The 23,668-nt window shown below is 40.1% G+C and overlaps 1 protein-coding gene across 1 annotated transcript in view; it reads right to left on the bottom strand.

Annotated features, from left to right (window-relative positions):
* LMBRD1 (LMBR1 domain containing 1) overlaps positions 1-23,668 on the bottom strand; it is a 73,955-nt gene that overhangs the window by 35,772 nt on the left and 14,515 nt on the right. The window contains exons 4-7 of the mRNA XM_080917028.1: positions 12,547-12,644; positions 11,468-11,535; positions 6,047-6,135; positions 3,066-3,139 (exon numbers count right to left, since the gene is read on the bottom strand). Of these exons, the coding sequence (XP_080773154.1) occupies positions 3,066-3,139; positions 6,047-6,135; positions 11,468-11,535; positions 12,547-12,644 (329 nt within the window). The remainder of the gene's footprint in view (positions 1-3,065; positions 3,140-6,046; positions 6,136-11,467; positions 11,536-12,546; positions 12,645-23,668) is intronic.

Below are 23,668 nucleotides of genomic sequence, written 5' to 3'. Positions count from 1 at the left end.
CAAATATAATAATTAGTAATATTAATTACCTATCGACACTAAAGGTGGCCATCTACAAATGATTGCTTTTTGATTAATTTTCAAAGGAATTGTGTAGGTTTCTGGTTCGACTTTACAGAAGTTAAGAAATCACTGGCCCATTTCTATCAGGAAAGCACATGAGAGAAATAACCAGCCCTTACAGTGAGGCATCTGCGGGCACACAGGTACCAGGGCAGCACATGATGAAACAACCAGCCCTTACAGTGAGGCATCTGCGGGCACACAGGTACCAGGGCAGCACATGATGAAACAACCAGCCCTTACAGTGAGGCATCTGCGGGCACACAGGTACCAGGGCACCTCACTCAGCTGCACATGCTCCCCTTCCCACTGCCAATATCAGCAGTAAAATAAGCCAAACGCTGGGTTGGATGAGAAATATTATCACATTGTGCTTCGAGCATATTTTCAGGGCTATTTAAGTGACATTTATTCTCTTTGCACCTCCTCCCAATTCCAACTACCCATCAATTATGAATACATGTCTGACTTACACATCTCTGAATAATTCATTCCCTCACTCCTCGGAGTATAATTGCCTTGTGCATGTTTTAACTTTCACGGAGAGAAGAAAGCAGCAGAAATTGCAGTTTGGTTTATTTAATACTAAACATTTAACCAAGTTAACAACGACTAGTTCACAATTGGTCAGCAGATTCTAAGACTGACTTCATTGCTTAGTTAAACTATCACACCGAATTCCTGGGGAAGTTTCATGAAGACACTGAGATGACTAAGTGGTTAGGAGACTCTTGAATTCGAGCTCCACACTAACCCTCTCCACTTCACTGTACACTCAGCTTAAAGAAGAGCCGTAACTCCTAGGCAGTTTAAACCCACACGACCTAACCTTCTTCCTTGTTCTCGGGACTTAGCCAGTCCTTTTCTTTCTATTCAGCAGCAACTCTGTGACCTTTGGCTCCCAATCTTAGTATAGGTTCCTCTGGTGATTTTATCAGTATCTTTAAGGCTGCTCCTCTGTATTTGAGAAAAATTGCTTTAAGAATATCTCAATTCAACATGGTCATTTGGTTTAAACGATTAAATGAAAATGTTCAAGGTTGAACACCATAAGACATTAGTTAAAAGTACTTCTCCATGGGCTGGCGATATGGCTCAGCAGAGAACGCTGGCCGCTCTTGCAGAGGACCCTTGTCTGATTCCCAGCACCCACAGAGCAGCTCAGTCATCTACACTCCAGTTCCAGGGGATCTGGCTCCCTCTTCTGGCCTCTGCAGACACCAGCACACAAGTGAATATACATGCAAGTAAAGCACCCACACATAAAATAAAAGTAATTAATCACAATATTCTGCTCACTTGGGAAGTGTCTTTCAAATGGTCTTGGTGACTTCACTCATTTTTCTCCTCACTCACAAGCTGGAAGCCAGGTTATTACTTGACCCCTCACCTACTTCACTCCCAATAGTACCTTTTTAAGGTCATAGGTATAGCAAATAGCCTAGGCAGACACAGGCAGCATCTTTCTTAGAGACAAAGGGCAGCCATATTTATTGTCCATGTAAATGATTCAGCTTCCTTGAGTCAGAATTCCTTTTTGGTGGCTCACCTCACCATGTGTATGTTTCTTAGATTCCACTCACAACTGCACATGCAAACTAAACAAGGAACCTGAACAGGACAACATCAAGATTATGGAGTACTGCTGATGTGATTAACCAAGGCTCCTGTCTGACTCAGAAGTCTGGCATCTTCTTAAGAAGCTATAGATGTGTAGCCGACTCCAATCAGGGAGAGTCCTCTGCCTTTCACAGTTCTCGCACGTGGTATTGCAGGTTGCTTTTCTCTCTTGTCTGTTTGTTTCTCCTGACTAATCTGTCATCCATGTCTTACTTCAGCTCCTGTAATTCCCAAAGCACTTCAATAAACAATGCCTGATGAACTTCAGAAGTACCTGTGAAACCCTTTTATTCACCTAGAGGACACAGGCTCCTAACTGTCTTGTTTACAATTTGTGATTTTTTCTTAAAGGACAATAATTAATATGTTGTAAACATATTCTGTGAGACAGACAGAACACCCCCCCTTACAGCACATGGCAAACTCTTATGTACTCATACATTAAAATGCAGACAACTAAAAATGAATAGTGACACCAAGACCTAAATAAACACTTGAAGACATGAAAGTGTGTGTGTGTGTGTGTGTGTGTGTGTGTGTGTGTGTGTGTCTGTGTGTTTGATCATGTATATGAGTAACTAGTACGAGTTGGTTCTCTCCGTCGAATGGGTTCTAGAGGTCAAACTCACAAGTGGAGTCTTGGTGGTAGGCATCTTTACCCAGTAAGAAATCTTGCCAGTCCAAAGTCTTTTCATTATGTATGTAATAACACATGAATGCACATGGACCATAACTCGATTCTGTTATTATCACAGCCCATTTCTTTTATGCCTAAAAAAGCCAGGCAAAAATGTTTCCAAAATTTTTCATCTTTATAAGAATCAAGAATCTGAAAAGCTTCCAGATAATTTAAATGTTTTTTATATGGCTCAGGGGTAGGCGTGGGGGTGGGGGGCTCGGAAAGAGCACTGATCATGATTTTAATCTCACCAAACCACAAGGCACTCTGTATATGTAGCAGTCACTAATTCTTGCCACTCCCGGGAAAATGAACAAAGTCAGAAAATATAGCAGCAGCACCGTCTATATACCATTCAGTGTACAGTATATATCAGTCTACACACTGTGGAGGAGCTCCAGTGTCTGACTGCACAAGCACATGCCCAGGCAGAACAAATCTACCAACTAGTAACATCCTGGCAAAGCGTCCAGGGCTCTGGCATGGACACAGTAGTGTGCTATGTACAGGATATAATTAGCTACGATTCACAAGTTATGAAACTCATTTCTCAGTCTTAATTCTGCAAACAGGTAAGATGGCCAAGTCTCAGGTAAGGGAAACTAGAAGAGTTGAGGAGGGAAGGACAGTGAGCAGACGCCTGAGGTCAAGGTTGCTGCCCGGGTGATGCTGACTCCAGCCCAGACACTCCCGTTGAACTTACCGTGTATGTTATGGCCGCCAGCATCCCAATCAAGGTCAGAGAACTGATGGAGAACGACAGTGCAGCCAGACCTTCTGTGAAAAGGAAAGACACTGTCAATGTACGCGTCTGCGATTCTATTTATTAGAGCACAGAGAATACAGACGTCAGGCTCCTTTAGGCAAGGGAAGGAAGGAAACAAATACGTATCACTGTGTCCCTCAAGTGCTGATTCTATTCAAGAGGGGAATTTTTAAGGAGCTCTTTATAAATTGATCTTCCTTCCCCTTTTAAAATTAGAAAAAAAAATCTGTTTAATTAGTGGCCTATATGTACACGTGTGTGTGTGTGTGTGTGTGTGTGTGAAGGCAGGAATGAAAGGTCAACAGTGTGTGTTTTCCTGCTGCTCTTCACTTTTTTCTTCTTTCTTCCTTTCTATTTTTCTTCTTTGAGATACGGTGTTCCAGTGATCCAGAAAGTTCAGGGATTCATCTAGACCAGCAGTTAACAAGCTTGGGAAATCTCCACCTGCCCCCAGCCATCTGTGAGGAGGTTACAAATCTTTTATGCTGGTGATGTTTAAACAGTAATATGTTCATAAAGGTTAATATACTTAAATGATGTATATTATTTTTATTTAACACACAGAACATATTAACAATTTATGGGGCAGACAAGGCTAATCCTTTCAGGATTAGAAGAGACAGCACCGTGGCTAAGAGCATCCTTGTTGTGCCTGAGGACTTAGGTTCCCACCACTCACATCGAGTAGCCCACGGGTGCCTGAAACTCCACCTCCAAGGGATCTGATGTCCTCCCCTGGGTACCGCAGGTACCTACACATGCATGGCACTAGCACACATGTGGCATCACTACAAAAACACACACATACACACACACACACACACACACACACACACACACACACAGATAAAAAGAAATTTCTTAAAAACTCTATTTTATCAAATCGGAGATGTGTCAGCGTTATTTTTCTTTAACTGTCATAGAAGAAACAACAGAAGCGTTTATAACACCAAGGCATTTCTGCAATCCAGCTCACAGCTAGCTTAAGATGGGATGACCTCTAAGACACACACTGATCTGAGAGACAAACGTGAACAGGCTAAGGCTGTGGCTTAGGGGCTAAAGTATCTGGTACATAAACACGAGGACCTGAGTTTCCATCTCCTACGCTTATGTGAACAGGGATGTGCCGACATACCTCCCTAGCTTAGCTGACCGGGTGGAGACTGTTGGATCACAGAGGCTTGCTGGCCAGGCAGCAGAACTCAAAGAGTGTGCTCCAGGATTAACTGCCAGACTCTATCTCAAACAATGAAGACGGCAACCAAAGAAACCATTTGGTGTCAACCTTTGATCTACATATACACACACAAGCAAGTGCCACAGTCCCATGCACACATGCATTAACCATACACACAAACATGAAGATGTATCATAGAATTACTAAAATGGAGTATCATACTAACATATTTAGGCAATCAAAAAATTAATATTACTAATAATCAAAATGGTTTGCTCCAAAGAATTCAAAATTAATCATTAAGAATTATTCCTATATATTTGAGCTAGCAAGGTGGTTCAGCGTGCTAACTACAGTACTTGGCCCACAAACCCCAGAGCCCACATAAAAGTAGAAGAGAAGTCTGTAAACGTGCTCTCTGACCTCCGCACACACAAACACACACATACACACAAATATTAATATTATTTTAAAAACAGAATCACTCTTAATTGACTAAAAGATAACTAAGCTGTTTGAAGATGCTGATGAAATTTCCTCAATAAAAATCTATGATCTACGCACACACATAAACAAATTGTATTGACAGAGCTTTTGGAGCATATTTGTAGAATTGATTACTTTGCTATAAAAAAGCATTGTTCAGTGAAAGAAACCAGATATGTATGAAAATCACAATATATCAATATACTTTTAAATAGGTGAACTAATATATATTCTGATAAATTGTAACATGGAAGGTCAAACTAACTCATTAGTGCAATTAATGGATTCTTATAGTGATGGACATCTTCTACACCTTGACTGTATTCAAATATGTAGTCACATTTATGTAAGACAAATTATATAATATGAGTCTGTTTTAGGACACATTAAGTCATATTTTGGAGCAGTTAAATACAATAGATATCTTACACATCTAGGGAGTAGATGAGGGGAATGAGAGTGGAAATCAGGAACACTGGGTTGGGACTGGAAGAAGGGCTCATCAATTAAGAGCACATCTTGTTCTTCCAAAAGACCCAGGTTCAATTCCCAGAACCCATAGAACAGCAGCTAATAGCTCTTGCAGAGGACTGAAGTTCAATTTCCAGCAAGCACACTAAAGGGCTGACAGACAACTATATCAACTGCTCCAGGAGATCCAACAGCCCTGCCCTCCACAAGTACCTATTGTTTTCTCATGGGCACCTACCTACAACCTCTGTGTGTGTGTGTGTGTGTGTGTGTGTGTGTAATTAAGATTTTTTTACAAGAAATCTTTATTAACTTAATCAGTATGAACTAGGTTTTATTTTGTTAGAATTTCAAGAAAAGCAATGCTGACACATTATAATACCATAAGCATTATTTAATTCCTGTAAAACATATAACTTACTTTCTCAATACAATATGACTTCATCTTTAGTAGCATGATAGAATACTGTCCTATTAAAAATTTAAAATAAAAATCTATGCCCAGCACATTTCCTTAACATGTATGATTCTGCATCATCATAAGGGATTAACGATCACATGAAAATACTTCGTACATTAAAGCCTCGTTATAATAGGTACCTTTCGCAGAAGTGCAAAGCTGCCTACGTAATGGCTGCAAGGCAGCTTTACCAATGTAAACCTCCTCACGAAGAACAGAGTGGCAGTGTTAAGTTCTTAGATGAGTAAAAGCTGGCTAATCTTTGTAAATTGCCGAAGAAGGCAAAGGAGGAAGTTCCTGTCAGAATGTTTTTACACTTACGACTAGTTCCGAGATCTTCAAACAGGAGCTTCACCTTTTCCCACTCTGTAGAATTGTTGTTGCTGGGAAGATTCAGCGGCACAAAGGCACTACAAAGGAGAAAATAACTCTGTCTAAAGGCTTTGAAAATACATTAAATAAATAAAAGAAAGGGTCTGAAACTCAATTGACAATAGGTTTTTAAAAGAAAAATCAATTCTTCCAGATCCTAAATCTGTACCAGACAGGGGGGGTCTGAGGAGCTTGTCACTGATGACTTACTTTATTGTGTATTTCTTTTGAAGCATGATATTAGAAACATTCTGTGCTGACTTAGCAGAAAAATACATGCAATTATTTCAATACATTCACTATAAAAGGAAAACAGAATGCATCACAGTCAGCAGTAAACATCACACAGTGAGGCCAGAGGTGATGTCTGCTTTTCTTCCTAAAGGCTTTCAAGATCCTGCCCAAAGTACACAGCGATACTTTTTGTTGTTTTTGGTCTAACCTACAGGAGAGAGGAGTACACTCAAACAGGAACACAGAAACAACAGCTTGCCCTAAGAAATAATGAAAACAGAATGCAGTTCTTTTATTTTCCAGACCAGAATAATAAACAAGGAAATTAAGACATTAAGATTAAAAAGCAGGATATCCTCAAGATAATATAAGGGAAAATCACCCCAAAGGGTAAATATACTACTCACACCTCCTTCCTAAAGGCATTTAAGGGAAGCTGTAGTATGGATCAATTTTTTTACAGAAGAAATGATGACTATATATTGACTGTATACAAATGAATATATTGGAACAAAAATATTTCCCAAAGAAAGCAATTATGTTGAAACTTTAGCTTTAAACACTTTTGTCCCAGGTCCCAGAAAAAGATAAATGGGGTGCTATGTTGGATAATTTAATTCCTAATCCTTGAGCTGTGGGTGAAGGCCCGTGGCACTGTGTTTCTGAAGGTCTGTCTAGCAGGCCAAGGCCCCACGTTCAATTGACAGCTTATGGAAGGCAACTCTAAGTACTCACACTGCCTTGAGTCCTCTTAATGTTGGAAATGAACTCTTACCACTTTAAAAAGAAAAGTGACTCGAAAGCATAAGCTTAAATATAAATGTTCATTTATTGTCCAGCAATGAAATCAAACAGCATAAAGTTTTAAAAATGCCTTCTGTATATTATATATCAATAGTATCAATCATTAATTTAACCATGGAAATTTAATTAATAGAAAAATAAGCAAGAAAGAACTATTTATATAATAACCTAATTTCATCTAAGCGTAACTTTTTCTTGACAGGCTACAAAATATATTTTGAACTTTTTAGTTTGGAATGTGAGTTTAGAAAAAAATTCTTTTATAAAACATCACATAAAGTTTGAATAAAACATATTACAGATACTTATAAGTAGTATTCATATAAAAATTTCACTTTTAGGCACTCAAAAGTACTGTGCTTTGGCAGAATAGACACAGTTAATCCCGGCTTGGAGGAATGCCTGGTGAACCAACTTTGAGGCTGGCTGTTCAACAATTCAAAATAACAGAGTAACAATACAAGAGGAAATGTTAGATGACCCAAATTTTTTAACTAAACTTTAAAGAAAAAAATGATACAAATCTTAAGTTGGACTGATTTCGGAGAATTAATTATTTTGATGAAATCCATCAGAGACTTGGCATTCATTAGCTCAGGCAAAAACCAGAGCAGACACTCAAAGCATCTCCCTAACCACATCACCACAGGGACTGAATCACTGATAAACAGAAGCAAAATGAAAGAGAAATATCAAGAGGAAGAATGAAAAATAAGTAATAAACACTAAGTCCTAAGCAATAGTACACAAACATTAAATGTAAGGGAGTAATGGTCAACGTGTGTTAGTGCAAGCTTGATTCTTTACATGGGGCTCAGGTAAGGAGACTGGGGAAGAAGATCACAGCCAAGCATGACCTCTGCTATTTGAGAGCTCACTGAAGCTCCGATGGCTGCCCAGGCCCCGCATGAGGTCAGTCAAAACCCAAACATAGTTAGGGAGGAGCTCATGTGTGCACTTCTGAGACCTAATGGACAACTGATGGCCAAGAAAGGGAAGGCCATTTTCTTACAAGTGGATGAGACCATATGCAAAAGTATATGAAAGGCACAAACTGGAGTCCATAACTGTTTACATCTTTTAATGATGCAAATACGGAGTTGGGGGGGGGGGGTCGGGGATGGATCTGGGAAGAGTTAAGGGAAGATTGTGGGATAAATGTAATCAAAATGTATTGAATGAAATTCTCAAAATGTAATAAAACATTTATTTTAAAATGGCAACTGAAATCAAGTAATGATGTGATACATCACTTTTAAAGAGGCAAAAAGTAAGTTAATAAAGCTATCAGGCATTTGTAAATGGTGATGATTTATGGCAAACAAGAGTTGTTGTTTAAAATCACATCAATATAACTCAAAGACAATGACTAGAGAGAACCCCAGTTTCTACAGCCACAGCAACAAACAGAATGGGAACACAGTAAGATTAGAATCCTCCCTCTCCTCACTGAAAATTAGAAAGCTGAAAAGTTGCTTAGTGAAAGCATTCTGAAGTCCACCTGAATCACTGAGTTAACTTAATTCCGTGTATCTTTGGGAAGAGGCAAAGAAGAGGCTATTAATGACTTTCAGGAGACAGGAAACTGAAAGGATGAACTCAGCATCCTTTCAGTCAAACAAGAGTCTCACCTCCTACCTCACCACCCATAACATCCTATCTCTGCCACTGGCTCATCTGTCTCCTCCGCATCTCTGAGAAACTGCTTCTCTGACCCTCGCCTCTCACCTCAATTATGAGTGGCTTACTCAGCTGCCCTTGCTGCCCTTGGGATCATCACTTCCCAAGCCCAGTCCAAGAATCCCATCCATCCAAACTTTATAGTGCTGTGACTTCTAAAGCAGGACATTAACTCCCCTTGAGTCATGATCACACATCTTCTCTGCCTCCCGACTGCTAGGCAGGATAAAACTCACTATTTCTACACAGTGTATGCTAACCTTGGAGTCTACATACCTGTCTAATATCATGTGCCAAGGGTCTCACGTGATCACTTGAAACATTGCACTGTGATTTGTTGATTGTTTGCTTGTTAGCTGGGGGGGATGGGTTTAAAATCACATACTTTTTAACATCACTCTTCAGCTGTGTAGAGCCCTTCTCCCATGATACTGGTATTTTTCAAAGGAGCAGCCCACAGTTCCCTCCACATTGCACAGAATAAGACATAGTAAAAGGAGGCCATCTGCAAACCAGGCATAACTCTTACCAGAGGCCAAACTTGCCAACATCTTGATCACAGGCTTCTTGCCTGTACAGCTGTGAAAATTAAACGTCTACTGTTTAAGTCTGGCCTGTGGCACTTGCTATGGCAGCACGAGGAAAACCAGTACAGACTGCACGCCGTTTGCCTTTTCTCCTTACATTATTAACCAATTAGTTCCAGTTCCAGCCCATTGTATTCCCTACTACTCTTCTGATTCTACACGGTGCTCTTCACAATCTCTCACTGGAGGGCTTAAACACTGTAATTCACTTACTCACTCATGTCCTGGGCCTTGAGGACGGAGACCAGCAATTTCCTTTACTGGCCCCAAGATCTAGCACTCACACAAACTACAAGTGCTCCAAAATCTGCTGAGTCCTACAAATATCAAACCTAGACCACACCCTGGCTATACAAATTACCTACAGATTTATCAGCAAGAAAATCTTTTCAAAGAAACTAGGGCATTCTGCCTTAAAGATATCCGCAAGCAATTCGATAAATTAAGTAACTAAAAATGTATGCCTCATCCAAATATTTACATATGGTAATGAAAGCACTGCCCATAGTCTTTCACCCCTCATTCTATTACACCAGCGCGTGCACAGGTAAGTACATTTATTAATAGTTCTACATCAGGATCCGCTGCAGGCTGAGCGCCTGCATATATGAAAATCCAATAGTCTTACTGCTAGTTTTGCTTTATATGTCTATGATTGCCTCAGAGCTACAAGGGGACACATGACTACACAAGCTAAATGCATTACACCCTTAAAGTACTTACCTTCTATCTGCCCTTTAACCTTGCAGGCCCTGTTTTAGTAGCAGGCTAACATGAGTTAAATGTCATCAAGAGAAAACTAGCATAAATATCTTTCTGGCCTTCTTTATTTAAAAAGGAGGCTTGTAAAAGCACAGTCGACAGCTAAAACAAATGACAAAACCCAACACTTACAGCCTTTTATGACCCATGAAGACAGGCAAAAGAAACAGGGACGTAACTGGAACCCTAAGCTCCATGATCCTTGGGAGCCACATGGGCTGCCATGTGTTCCATTCCCACCACAACTTACGGCTAATGAATGTTTACAGTATCAAAATTATTTAATAAAATTTAAAACACAAAACTGTGGGCTGGAAAAACAGCTAGTAGTTAAAGAGCACTTCCAGAGGACCCAGGTTCAGTTTCCAGCACCCACACAGTAGTTCCCAACGCTCTATCACTCCAGTTCCAGGGGCTCCAATGCCTCCTTCTGGCCTCTGCAGGCATAAGGCACACAGGTAATACACAAATATACATGAAGGCAAAAGAACCTTACACATGGAATAAAATTTTAATGTTTCTTTAAAACCTACCAAATTCATTATAAAACATTATTAAAAAGCAAATGACCAAGGAAAGGTAGACAAACGGGCTCGGAGGGATAAAAGGGAATGGGGAAATGATGTGATTGTATTATATTAAAACAATCTTAATTTCTTTAAAAAAAGTAGGAAGCTTGAAATTGCAAATAAGGATCATTTTATCACCCTTTCTGCTATTAAAAAAAAAAAAAAAAAAAAAAACTTTAAAGGATCAGAACTATTTCAACAAGACAAGAGTCTCCAATAAGCAAGGACAGATGTCAGACTCAGGAATCAATGAACAAAACTTCACTGACACTTCCATGAGAATATGCAGAGCTCTACGAACACAGATGGAGCTTTGAACACATGGACATCAATCATGTAGGTCCCTGGAGGAGCCCCAGAGCTCACTAACACGAACTGTGGTCCTCTAAGAAGGCCCTGCCGCCATGGCAGAGAAATCCATACACTCAGTCCAGAGACGACTCCCAGACATTGCAGCAAGTGTTAGAGCTGGACAGAATACAATATACAAAATACAAATGTGCTCCTGTAAAAGCAGTAACGAGTGTACATGCAGGAGCAAGAAATGCAAAGGGCTAGAAGGAAGACCAGAGCTCACGGTGGCTCCACAAAGTGGTGGCATAAAAAGCCACTTGTTCGTTTTTTTTCTTCCTTTTTGTTTGGTTTTCCTTGTCTAGGTTTTTCTGAATGAAACTCTGTTACCATTACTCAGATAATTCTTGTTTCCATTGGCACAGTGAAATGTCAAGACTTACCCAACAAGAAGCAGCAGTGCGCAGATCACAACAAATCCCAAAGTGTACTTGAGCGCCGTTTTAATTTGCTAGAAACCCGGGTTGGGGGTGGGGGTGGGGAGGGAGAAGAAACATATTTCTTAGCAGGCTTTATATAAAAAGGTATTGCAACAGTATAACAGTACTGTTTATATCAAATATACATTTCAAGTCAAGAGTACAGAGTTTCAACTGTTGGACAGAAAAACCTTGAATTTAAAGAATCTATAATCAGTATTCTGCATCTTAAGTGCCTTTGCAAGTATCCAGAATGGTCAGAACCCTTGAAAAGCACAGCACTGAATGTATAATTAGCCAGTGGGTGGAATGGTCAACATAGAAAAACATTCCCCAAAACAAGCACCTGTGATATCCCTGACCCAACACAAAAAACAGTCAGAAGGGTAAGTAACAATATTTTTGTTTTTATTGTTTTTCAAGACAGGGTTTCTTGGCATAACCCTGCATAACCCTGGCTGGTCGCGAACTCAGGGAGATCTGTCTGCCTCTACCTTCTAAGTACTGGGATTAAAGTTGTAGGCGACTATGCCTGACTATAAATAAGAAATATTCTCATGTATATACTTAAAGCCATAAAATATAAATACGTAACTATATAAATACTTATATGTTCATGTTTTGCTACATTTGTAAGCATAAGTAAATACACATATAAATTACTATGTAGCCTGACTGGCATTTAACTCATCATACTACCTCCATCTCCCAAGTGCTGGGATTACGGGCATGCACCACCCCACCAAGCTTGTGTGCATATTTTAAAAATATGAACAACATTTGTCATGCCAGGCAGCACCATTCTAAACATTTTACATATGTTAATTCACCCAATTCTCACAAGTGTAAGGTAAATGCTCCAACTTCTATTTCAGAGACGGGGAGCTGAGGCCCAGAGAGGTTAAATAGTTTTTCCTAAGCCAGCTAAGTCCTAGGGGTCTAAAGAAGGGTTGGAATAAAGTCAAGAGGAGTCATGGCACTCATTGGAAACTGAGGATGGCACTGTGTCAGTGGGGATGGCCACTCCATCTTAAGGAACTCACGGTGCATTTGCCGGTGTCATCATCGTCCTTCTCTTCGTAGTAGAAGTAGACAAAAGGGATCCAGAAGAACACACAGAACAGAATAACAGAATACAGAGCTGTGGGAAGGAACAAAGAAGGGTCCAATCAAATTTACTAATCAGATGTCCTATACTCCTAACTGTGTAGATGTGGTGTTCAAACAGCCTTAGCTCTCTGCATTCCAAGAAATCAACAAGAGGAGAATAATACACTCAACTCAAGTTAAGCTTCAGACAATGTGCAACAATGTTAACAATGGTACCTGTGGAAGGGACATCTGCTTCTCCTTATGTGCACAGTATACAAACCTGTACAGATCTCAGTTCTATTAACTCAGCACTCATTCCAGCCCAACCTTTACCAGCCACCCTGGCAAGTTAAAGAGCCAGCTAAAAAAAGATAGAATAACTTTTACAGAAATAAATTCCGTTTGCTAAATACAAAACACAAAGAATTAGCACACTGGTCTTAAAGGAGAAGAAGAGCTAAGAATGGCAGTAAGTCAGTAAAATGAGATTCAAAGTTACTTGATGGGAATTATGTTTCCACTTCAAGAGAATGTTAGATTTGAAATATTTTTAGATAGTGAAATATTCAACTCAATACAAAGCTTAACCTAGGAGCAGAGATCTATACTGTCAAAGTAACATTGAGATACTTTAAAAAAACAAGAAAACCTGTTTTTAAAAATCTGTGCATAAGCATGTTCTTGCATACGTGTAATCTGGAAAGACAACAGCAGTTATGGTGTTATCATAAGCTAGTTACGGAGGAGCAGCTATCACATTCCTCCAGACAAGGGAGCAATGTGACCAGCTCACACACCAGAGTGACTACTGTGCAAGGGAAAATAACAGGTTGGCCAGGACACAGAAGCCTGTGTCCTCCTGTAGGAGTGTGAAATGGTACAGCCATCATGAGAAACTATTGCATAATTGCATGATTATGCTTCTGCATATACATCCAGAAGAATTAAAAATGGTGTCTGAGTTATGTCTATACTCCCAATTTTCAAAGCTGCATTGTTTACAGTAGCAAAAATAGAGATGAAACCAGGATCCAACGACAATCAGTGATGTACAATATAGCATATATGTAAAGTGGACTATTATTCAAACATAAAAAAGAAATTCTGGCATACACTATAATATGGATGAATTCTAAAATCACTGCATTAGGTGAAATATGCCAGCCACAAGTAAAAACTATATAATTAAACTTATAGGAAATAATTAAGTAAAACACATAAATACAAAGGGTAGAATTATGGTTGTCAAAACCCAATATTCAGTGGGTAGTTGAGTGCACATGAGTTGTCCCTGCAACACATCATCTCATTTATAAAACAATGGCTAAAGCTGCTGTCAGCACTGCCATACTCAGTCCTGTGACAAGACATAAGGCAAACTCTGCAGCTCTAACAGAAGACAAATCAAGCTGTCCCTGTGGAGCTGTTGCCCTGAAATCTGTTTCTCTGGCTTCATGCTATTCTATGAAGCATCTTGTGTATCAATAAACACACATCTTCAGCCAAAAATTAGGCATGCCACTTTCAAAAGTTAAAAATCAGAGCAAAACCTTAAACAGATACTCTGCTACAGAGCATATACAGTGACCACAAGCGCATCGAAAGATGCATGCTGCCGTAATCATCAGGGAAATGTAAAGGAACCCAACAATGAGCTCCAACAAAGCAAGCTAAATGACCTGCCATGATTAAAAACAACTGAAAAGACCAACTGTCAGAAGCTGAATAAACAGACTTCGTGAACATTCACACAAAAGATACACAACAAAAAGACAGACAAGACATCAACAAAGTTCCCAGATGTTACGATGAATTAAACAAGCCCCAGACATAAGAATATATGCTCTATGAGTCAATGGAAAGAAATTCCCCCTACTAGACAAACTAGTCTCATAGAAGGCCAAAAACTGACTAAGAAAAACCCAACAAAAGAGACTTCCCAACATTGAGCACTTCCCCAAGGAAGCAAGAAATAAAAAATTAAATAAATAAACCTGTGGAGACTCAGCAGTCTCTAAGCAGTGGCCACACAAAGCACACCACAAGCCCTCCCAAAATGGCAATGTCCTGACAACCCAGCTAAACCATCTTCTTCATCTGACTATTTTCCTTGGTGCCCATCAAGATTCCTGCCTTTGGCCCATAAACGCTGAGCTATAAAGTAGAATTAAATTAACATCTGTGATTGGGTTATTCCTGACAACCAGTTATCCCTCTATATCCATAAACAGAAACTCAGATATTGCTTCTTCTATTGTTATGAAACAGAACTATCTCTTTTAAAGCTGTGTTCCAAACTCATGGTAATCATCAGAGCAAGCCCTCCCTGAACGCCCAGTCAAAACACTGTGAATCCTGACTTCTTCATAATGTGCTTGTGCTTACTTGTGTTTCCAATACAGAACTTCATTAGCTAATTACAGTAAGCAGGTTGTAGGTCCGCAGGGCCCCTGACATCAAGGATCACATTAAGGAAAGGTCTCATATGTGCAGAAACTGACACAGACTAAACTCATAAACTCGTGATTTCTTTTTAAAAATTTAAATACATTTATATTTCATATACATGTGACCACATAAATATATATACACATATAATATATGTAATTTATAATATTTTATACAGATATACATATGAATGATCAAGTAGACAGAGAGCTTCTGGCCCAGATCGTATGTTAACCCCCCACACTGGTTTTTGTAGGTACACAAAAAGCAAGCCGTCTACCTTCTAAATGCTTTGTGTCACTAAAGGATGATGCATGTGAAATTAACATAAATACACTAAGCTTCTGAAATATGAAAATTCAAGAGCCTTTTCCTGTTTATTATTAACCTTTAACCCAAAGCATTACGATAAAGGATAAGAGACAGGTGGCCTGTAATCCCACCTAATGTGGAGGCTGAAGCACCAAGATCATAAATTCGAGCACTCCTTGGATTATGAAGCAAGTTCAAGGCCACCTTAGGCAAGCTACTGGTAGCGTTCTCAAAATCAAGATAAAAAGGGGACAGAGATTTAGCTCAGTGGTGTGATGCTTGCCTGGACTGCTAAGGTCAGTCATTACAAAAATTTTAGTTTTTAGTTTTAGGGTCAAAGTACAAAGATACTGTACTCTGGGAATAAGAAAAGTTTTCCAATTTCTTTTATCCAGCTGAAGAAACCTGGGGTGAACACTGAGAGCTGCACGCCCAACACCCACCTCACTTCCAACTTCTCCTTTATTTCCACCTTCCCCTTTGACCTGCTTCCTGTTTGAAACTTATACACTCCAGCACCATTTTGGACTTGTTATGATCATAAAGGACTAAGTGTCGAGGACCAGAGAAGAAGTGAACTCCGAACCCTCACAACACAACCTAGATAGAGGCCAGGCCAGCCTACCATTCTAGCTGCCGTGACAGCTGCTACTTCCTGGTTCTTCTAGGGAATATGATCAATGCCTGGGGAGGAATCACACTTTCTGGGTGCGTGTGTGAGTACGAGCACAGCTCCACCCTCTGCAGCAGTGTGAGCACAGCTTCACCCTCTGCAGCAGTGTGAGCACAGCTCCACCCTCTGCAGCAGTGTGAGCACAGCTCCACCCTCTGCAGCAGTGTGAGCACAGCTTCACTCTCTACAGCAGGAAGTGTGAGCACAGCTTCACCCTCTGCAGCAGTGTGAGCACAGCTTCACCCTCTGCAGCAGGCACTCCCAACAGCTTCTAAGACAACACCCCTGTCACACAGAAAGTTTCATATGAACTACTTGAAAGCACACTGCCCATAGCAGACCACTCACTAAGGAATGGCAGAGTAAACAGCCCTGTTCCCTTGGTAATTAGTAAACTACAGGATGTAGAAGGGAAAAGCTCTGTGACCTGTGGCATTCTTTAAAAGAGATTTCTCAATTCATTTTATAAAGCTACCTGAGTCTTTTTATTTAAGCAAAAATCAAATAAGAGGAAGGTCACAGGCCTGAACTAATGCAAGTTGACTGAAGAATTCTAAACGAGAAAGAGCAAAGCAAATCCAGCGAAGTACTATTTAAATTGACACCGTTTTTACCAATTCTGTAGGTCACTGACAGAAAGTTTGTCTAATAATAATTAACCTACATAGTGTGTATTATTTTTAAGAGAGTTATAAAGCCCCTAAAGGGCATGATCCCCTTCAAACACAGAAAAGGCTGCAGATACTGTGGGTTTGGTTATAAGACCCCCTGGCTTCAGCTTTCAGGAGAGGAGGGCACATACCTAAATCACAACACAGAACCTTAATCCCTTGAAGTTACGCTGCAGTAAAGAAAAGATACAGTATCACAACTCTTGGGACATACTAGTCCTTTTATAAGGAGCAGATCACCAAAGAATAGAATGCCACTCTGAGATTGCAGAAAGACTGTCTTCTGTCTTGACCACATAATCCCTTTTCCTCTGAGACTCCAGCTCCATGCTCTATTGCAGCCTGCAGAAGAGCTGTGTACAAAACTCAGGTGGCTGATCAACAACCCGGGGACAGTGGGGTTGGGGGGCATGGAGGGAACTAATGCTTCCCTAGCCGAGCCTCAGGAGGACTTCAGGTCCAACAGACAACTTCCCTGCAACTCTGCAGGGGAAGCACAGCTGAGAAGCACCTGGATTCCTGCTAAGAAACGGCACAGAGAGTGTTGCTTCACACTCTCATCCTCCTGTACTTTGTTGGGCAATAACGGAGACAGATCTGAGAGCAGAGCAAATACTCTCAAGCACTCTCCCGTGTATGCGCTGAGAATACAGAACGCTAAATAATTGTTGGTGAGCATCACTGCGGATTTGTATCACGAAGAAGAATCATTCTGTTCAGCACAAGATTGCTGTTTCCCTCTTTATAGTATTTATTCCACAGTTCAGGGTTCATTTTTAATAATAATTGACTAAATAAAATATCAAAAAAAAAAAAAAGATAAGCTAATTGCTGGCTCTACTTCTAATTGTCTAGCAACTAAGGACCAGAACATTTGCTCCAAAGCTACACAAACATTAGGTGAAATTGCAGTAGGCACAAACGCAGAGACCAGGATGACACACTGGTTACTCTAGAGGCCATCTTACATGAAGTCAAAGAACCACATTCCAGTTTGTAAGCTTTAGTCTTAGTCTTCAGAACTCAGGCTCACCTTTCTTCTTGTCATCTGCTAATTAGAGTTAAGGTAAGGTTCCAACTGTAGAAAATCACATAAAATGGTAAAAACAAGAGTCACGTGGTTAAGCTTCGTGTTACTATGAATACTTGAAAGGGTAATTTGGGTCACAGTTCGGAGAAGTCAGCAGAAGGTGGAGCAATCTTGTGAGCTCATGGTGGAGCTGCCAGATGATGGCGCTAGGGAGCATCAACTGCTCACTTCCGGGTAAACAGGCAAAGGAGAGGAAGGGGAAGGTGCCAGAATGGCGTGTTCCTAGGAGAGCACATGTCAGTGGCCTAAGGGCCCCCTAGTAGATGCCTTTCTCTGAACTAATGCCACCTATTATTAATCCAGCGATTTATCTGCTATTGTTGACTGTTCGCTAAAACCTTTCTGAAACTTCAACAAGCAATTGACTGTAACAAAATGAATGTGTCATACACATTGAAGAGTAAGACTCTGGTAATTTAAAGAACTGTGTAACTCTTCCACAGTCCACACTTAGAGCACTCCTGTAAGAGGTCACCTGTGCCACTCTACAAGTGAGACCCACCCCTTCCCAGCCCGAGGCAACCACTGATGTGCAGTTTCTAGCAGTTGGGCTTTCCAGGATATCTCACACACACAGAATTATTCAAGATAATGGTTTTTTTCATCTGGCTCCTCTGCTAAGTTCAAGAGTTGTTTGTTTTGCAAATGCTGACATAATAATTCACAGGCTGTACAACTTGGTTTCAAGTACTCAACTGTGCACTTGCAACATTAACAGCAGACACAATAGGTGAGTGAACATCTGGCCAGGTGTAGTTCAGCTCTGCGGTCTTGCTGATTTCTGAGTGTACAGTCTACTCTAGCAGCATGCATTTTATTTGAGCATTCACAACCTTTTGGGCTTTCAGATTCATAGGCTGAGGCTATTATAAGCACATGTAGCTTTGTGTGGGCACTGTTTGTTTCTGTTAGGTAGATTCCAGAAGTGAAACTTGTTGGGATAGCCTTTTTATTTCATTTTGCGTGAGGGTATGTCTCTGCATTTTCAATTGTTAATTCTGTATGGGCAGAGAGCTATGTTGGCAGGACTTTGGTACTGTCATTCCCATGGCCCATCAGCAGGGTTTTCCCTTTTGTAAATAGCCATCCTTCCTCACCTGCCTAAAGGCGACCTAAAAATGTGTCGGAGGTCGTCTAGCTCAGAATTGGTTGTTAATAAAGGTCTGACGGTCACTAGCTAGAGGAGGAAATGGAAGCTGGAACTTCTGGGCAGAGAGGTTGCAGGGAAAGGAAAGCAGAAGCATGAGATTCAGAGACAAGACCGAAGAGGAACAGAGACGGTATAGAGCTAGCCTATATACGTGTAGGGATGCAGGCCGGTTAGTCGGTTAGGTTTGGAGCAGCCAGAAGACTGCCCAAGCAAAAGGCCTAAGCTATAAACTCTACTAAATGTCTCTGTGTCATTATTTATACACTGGCGGGTCTAAGAAGTCCCACTATAGAAACTACTGTGTTACCTCACAGATGAACCTTTCTGAGAAAATTATAAACTATTTTCCAAAGCAATATAGCATTTTACATTCCCAGTGGAAAAGCATTTGAAGACTTTACACTTGGCAATATATGTAGTATAACCTGCTAATGTTTCCCAAATTCAAACAGGTTTTGATGAGGAGTAGTTATAAACCATGAACATAATCAGACACCCAGCAGAAATGTCTTCAAGTTGAAGTGAAGGGGTTGGAAGTATGATGACTTTAAGGTAGACTGACAGCTTATCAGCACCTATTGGGTTGTCTGGTGAGAAAGTGTGGGACCCTCTAAGACAAATAATAATGATCCCACAGGCCAGCCAGAGGTCAGCTACGCTGCATCCAAGAGTTCCAAGTGCAGGAGAGGGAGCACTGCCCAAGTTTCTGTGTTAGGATCCACATGGCATCCCTCCAAAGTCGTGTCAGCAGAACTGGAGAAATGGAACTGTCATCTCAGTGCATCCGGCAGGAAGGATCACTCCCCAGAAGTTCATACAGCATCAAACGTAGAGCAGGAGCAACTCTGAAGCAGTTTTTGCTCTGATAGCCTTGGCCATAGTCTAGCTCCTCTTCCTCTGGTCTTCCTTTCAGAGTGAGACTATCTGCCCTATCCCTGTGGCCAATATTATATTGTTTGTACACGTAGATCGTTATCTGCTTCCACGGTTTAGGGAATTTTGCCTCAAAATGAATTATTCAATTTTCATTTTGAGTTCAATTTTATCTAATTTATGTAATACTGAAATGAGTCTTTGGACATTGATCTTTAGAATCTGTGACCTTGGAGAACTACAGGGCAGGATTAATATGTGTTTTTGAGAGAATAATATGGGGCAAACGAAAAGTTAAGCCCTGCTGGTATTTCAAGGTGGGGTAGGTTTGGGACTGGTACCCTGACCCTTTTCCCATCCCCCAAAAGCAAACTCCCCACAAACTCTTAAGAGGAACAGTGAGAATTTGCTGTCTGAGAGCCAGGGTGAAGGCCCTCGTGAGAAAGTTGCTTATGTAAGCCAAGTCAGCTGTATTTTAGTAGATGGCCTCGGCAAAGCAGCCACTCCAGCAGAGGCAGTATATCACACTAGAAATATAATCTATATTTAACTAGTGATTAATAATGCTGGCATTTTTATGTATTTATTAACCCATCATATATCTGCATTGGCAAGAATGCCTATTTAAATACCTTTCTGATTTCTAGTCCATCAGTTTGCGTTATTAATGATTAATAAAAAACTGTTAGATCAACATCCACTCCCTAGCCTATGAGATACAGCTCTGCTCTTCCTGTCTGTCCATTACATGTCTCCTTCACTGGAGCTTCTCTATGCAGTCCAAACTGGGGTTTTAAACTCAGTGACCCGCCCATCTCAGTCTCCACAACCAGCCACTTAGTGTTTGTCTCCTGTGTTCTGAAGGTAATTAACACACACGAAGTTCAATGTACTAAAGATTTCCCCCTATGAAAAAATCCAAGTACATTTTGTCTAACCAAAGCTTGTCAGAATTTTATTGTTCATTTGTTTTAATCATTTGATACTTTATAGGTTAGGACATATATAATTACAGTCTGAACATTAATAATATAGTAATAATAAATACTATTATGTCTTTTAGTATACTAGTTCTTTCACCACTATGAAAAGCTTTGTTGTCTCAGGTAATACTTGGCTTTAAGTTCATCTTGTCTGATATAATGCATTTATCCCAACTGTTAGAATTCTATTTGTATAGCATATTTTTCCAATCTTTCAAAATCCATTTTCAAAACTATTACTTGTGCTACTGAACAGAAGAAGCTACTCATCAAGGAGCAAATTAATTAGCAGGGACTATTTTTGAAAAAGTCCTCTATGCCAATCTACAGTGTGTGTTGATCGAGTAGTTACATCATTTACATTTAATACAATTTTTAATAAGATGTATTTAGATTGACAGTATGTTATCAAAAGCATGACTCCAACTCTAACAATAAAACCAGGATTTGGAAATAATTAAATCTTGCTACAGTCACTGAGATTTACAACTTCAACATACATAAAGGTTTTTAAAAATAGTGGTGATGTTAACCCATATGTTTCAATGCACAGTATTGAATACAAGACTATATTTTTAGGTGGGTAAATATTTGCTATATGAATAGAAAATAATGGCAAAAAAGCATGCTTGGTATGAGGGCCATTCATAGCATATCTGGACCAGTATATTTTAATATAATTTTAAATTAAAAGGTAGTGAAGGTATAAATTCGCATCAGAAATTGTTAGGCGATTAACACTCCTTAACATTTTCCCTGAGGAAGACAAATGAAACTCCTTTAAAGAGGGCCTTTAAGAATTTAAGTCATTTTGCCCATTTCTTCCATGGGAAATACACTCAGACCTAACCTATTCCTTAAACTGGCGTCTACACAAAACCTGATGAGCCCAGGAAAAAACCTGTAACAGCAGCTCTTAGAAATCAAATATGTTCACAAGCTAAATTTCTCAGTAATTAAGCATTGAGCATATATTAAACTTATAGTCTAGGGAAAAAATGGCTGTCAAATGATTTACAAGTAGATTGGTTTGGGGTTGAAAGCACACACTCCAAAACAGGAAAGATAGCTCTCAGTGGTTCAGTACCACTGTTTGTCTCAAAAGCTCTGTCCACATATGCACCCGAGAGGTCCTATGAAAAGCTACTCACTCACATAGTTCCTCAATCCCAGTGCTAAACCCAGACAGAAGCATTACTTTTTACTAATAGATTACCAAGATGTCTATCACAATCTCTAACTCAGAGTATCTCTGGAGCAGTTCTGAGTTATTTACAGGTCCCAGATGATCTTGAAGTTGCCCTAGAGTTTTAATACCACTAATTATCCCCTTAAGTCATACTCCCAGAACAGCAAACAGCCCAACTAAAGCTGTACACGTCTCCTTTGGGCACTGCCATGACCTTACAGGATGATCTGATCGTTAACACCAATGTCTTCACCTGCAATGCATCGCAACAGTGCTGTGAAAAGACGTGGGAGTCCACAATGCCTAGCAAGGTGAACAATAAAAGCATTTATACACCAGGAGGGTTATGGATAAAAACAGTACCCTGGCCCCTGCACAAAGGCCAGGACCTTTCAGGTATATGTGCAGAGGCGGAAAAGCACAGCTCACTCCTTTATCACACTGTAGCTGGCCACATGCTCCCACAACCAGGAAAGTGACTCTCTTTCAAGAAGAAAACACTGCTCTTAGCAGACCTTCACCAAACGCTGCTGTGACTTTGGAAGACCTTGTGGGACAAGGGTATGGTAGACAGCTGGAACCCTGTTCTCCTCTTTCCCCACCTATGACACCCCGGCACTGGACAATTTCACAGCAGGAAGTTCGTAAACATCTGGACCACGGTGTTAATTGATGTACTCCCAACAACAAAATTTATTAAAAACAATCTACAGTGTCTATTAATGCTATTTAATATTAATAAAGTAGTATTAATTAAGACCGAGCATATTATGTTAATTACTATTTTAAAATAATGAGAATTATTATCTTAATAATATACTAACTAAGATTAAGCACATTATGAAAAAAAAAGAAGTAAAAACAGTGCCTCAGATGTTTTGAATTTTAAGATCCAGAAGAACATCTCTTAGGCAACTTGACAGATCTGACATTTCAGGACAAACAGCTAGCCTTAGGGACAGGTACCTATTTTAGAAGCTGCACAGTCTTGTCAGGGTCATAGCCATAGTGAGTCAAGGCTGGACACAGCCACAAGGAGACAAGAATCAAAGAATCATCTCCATTATCTAGGTAACTTTCCCCAGTTAGACTTCATGGTCATTCAAACATCTTTTTGTAGATGACTGACTTAACTGTCCGTGTGTGTGTGTGTGTGTGTGTGTGTGTGTGTGTGTGTGTGTGTGTGTGTGTGTCAACTAGGGACTGAACTCAGGACCTGACAATCCAACCTGCAATCTGATATAGAGGTTCAGTCACCAAGTCAATTTATGTTTCAGCTAATGACAAACTTATCTCCTCTGCATTTCAAATGAGACCGGGACACTTTTTATCTTTGAGAAATCAGAGACCATCCTTGGAAAGATTCAGGAAAATAAACTAAAATCTTTCTCTGTGGGTTGACGAAATAAAATTATAAAGTCAGCCTGAAGTAAATTGGTTTATAAGTGCTGTGTGATCTTGGTAGTAATAGGTCCCCAGGGGTCTCGAGGTTCACAGAAAAGATAAGGTAATGTAAGAGAAGAACTTCCCTGGCAAGTCTGGTTATTTTGTGACTATCTACAGGCTGGTGACTACACTGTAACAGGTGGGTGGCCCAGTCAAATGTTCAAAGAGGTCATTTGTATTCTTTCAAACAGCTTGTGAAAAGGTAGCTTTGGCTTAACACAAACCTTCTGGCATGACT

This window comes from Micromys minutus (assembly GCF_963924665.1).
Source record: "Micromys minutus genome assembly, chromosome: 5".
NCBI lineage: Eukaryota > Metazoa > Chordata > Mammalia > Rodentia > Muridae > Micromys > Micromys minutus.
Note: the sequence above shows the minus strand (reverse complement) of the source record. Positions and strands in the feature narration are given on the sequence as shown.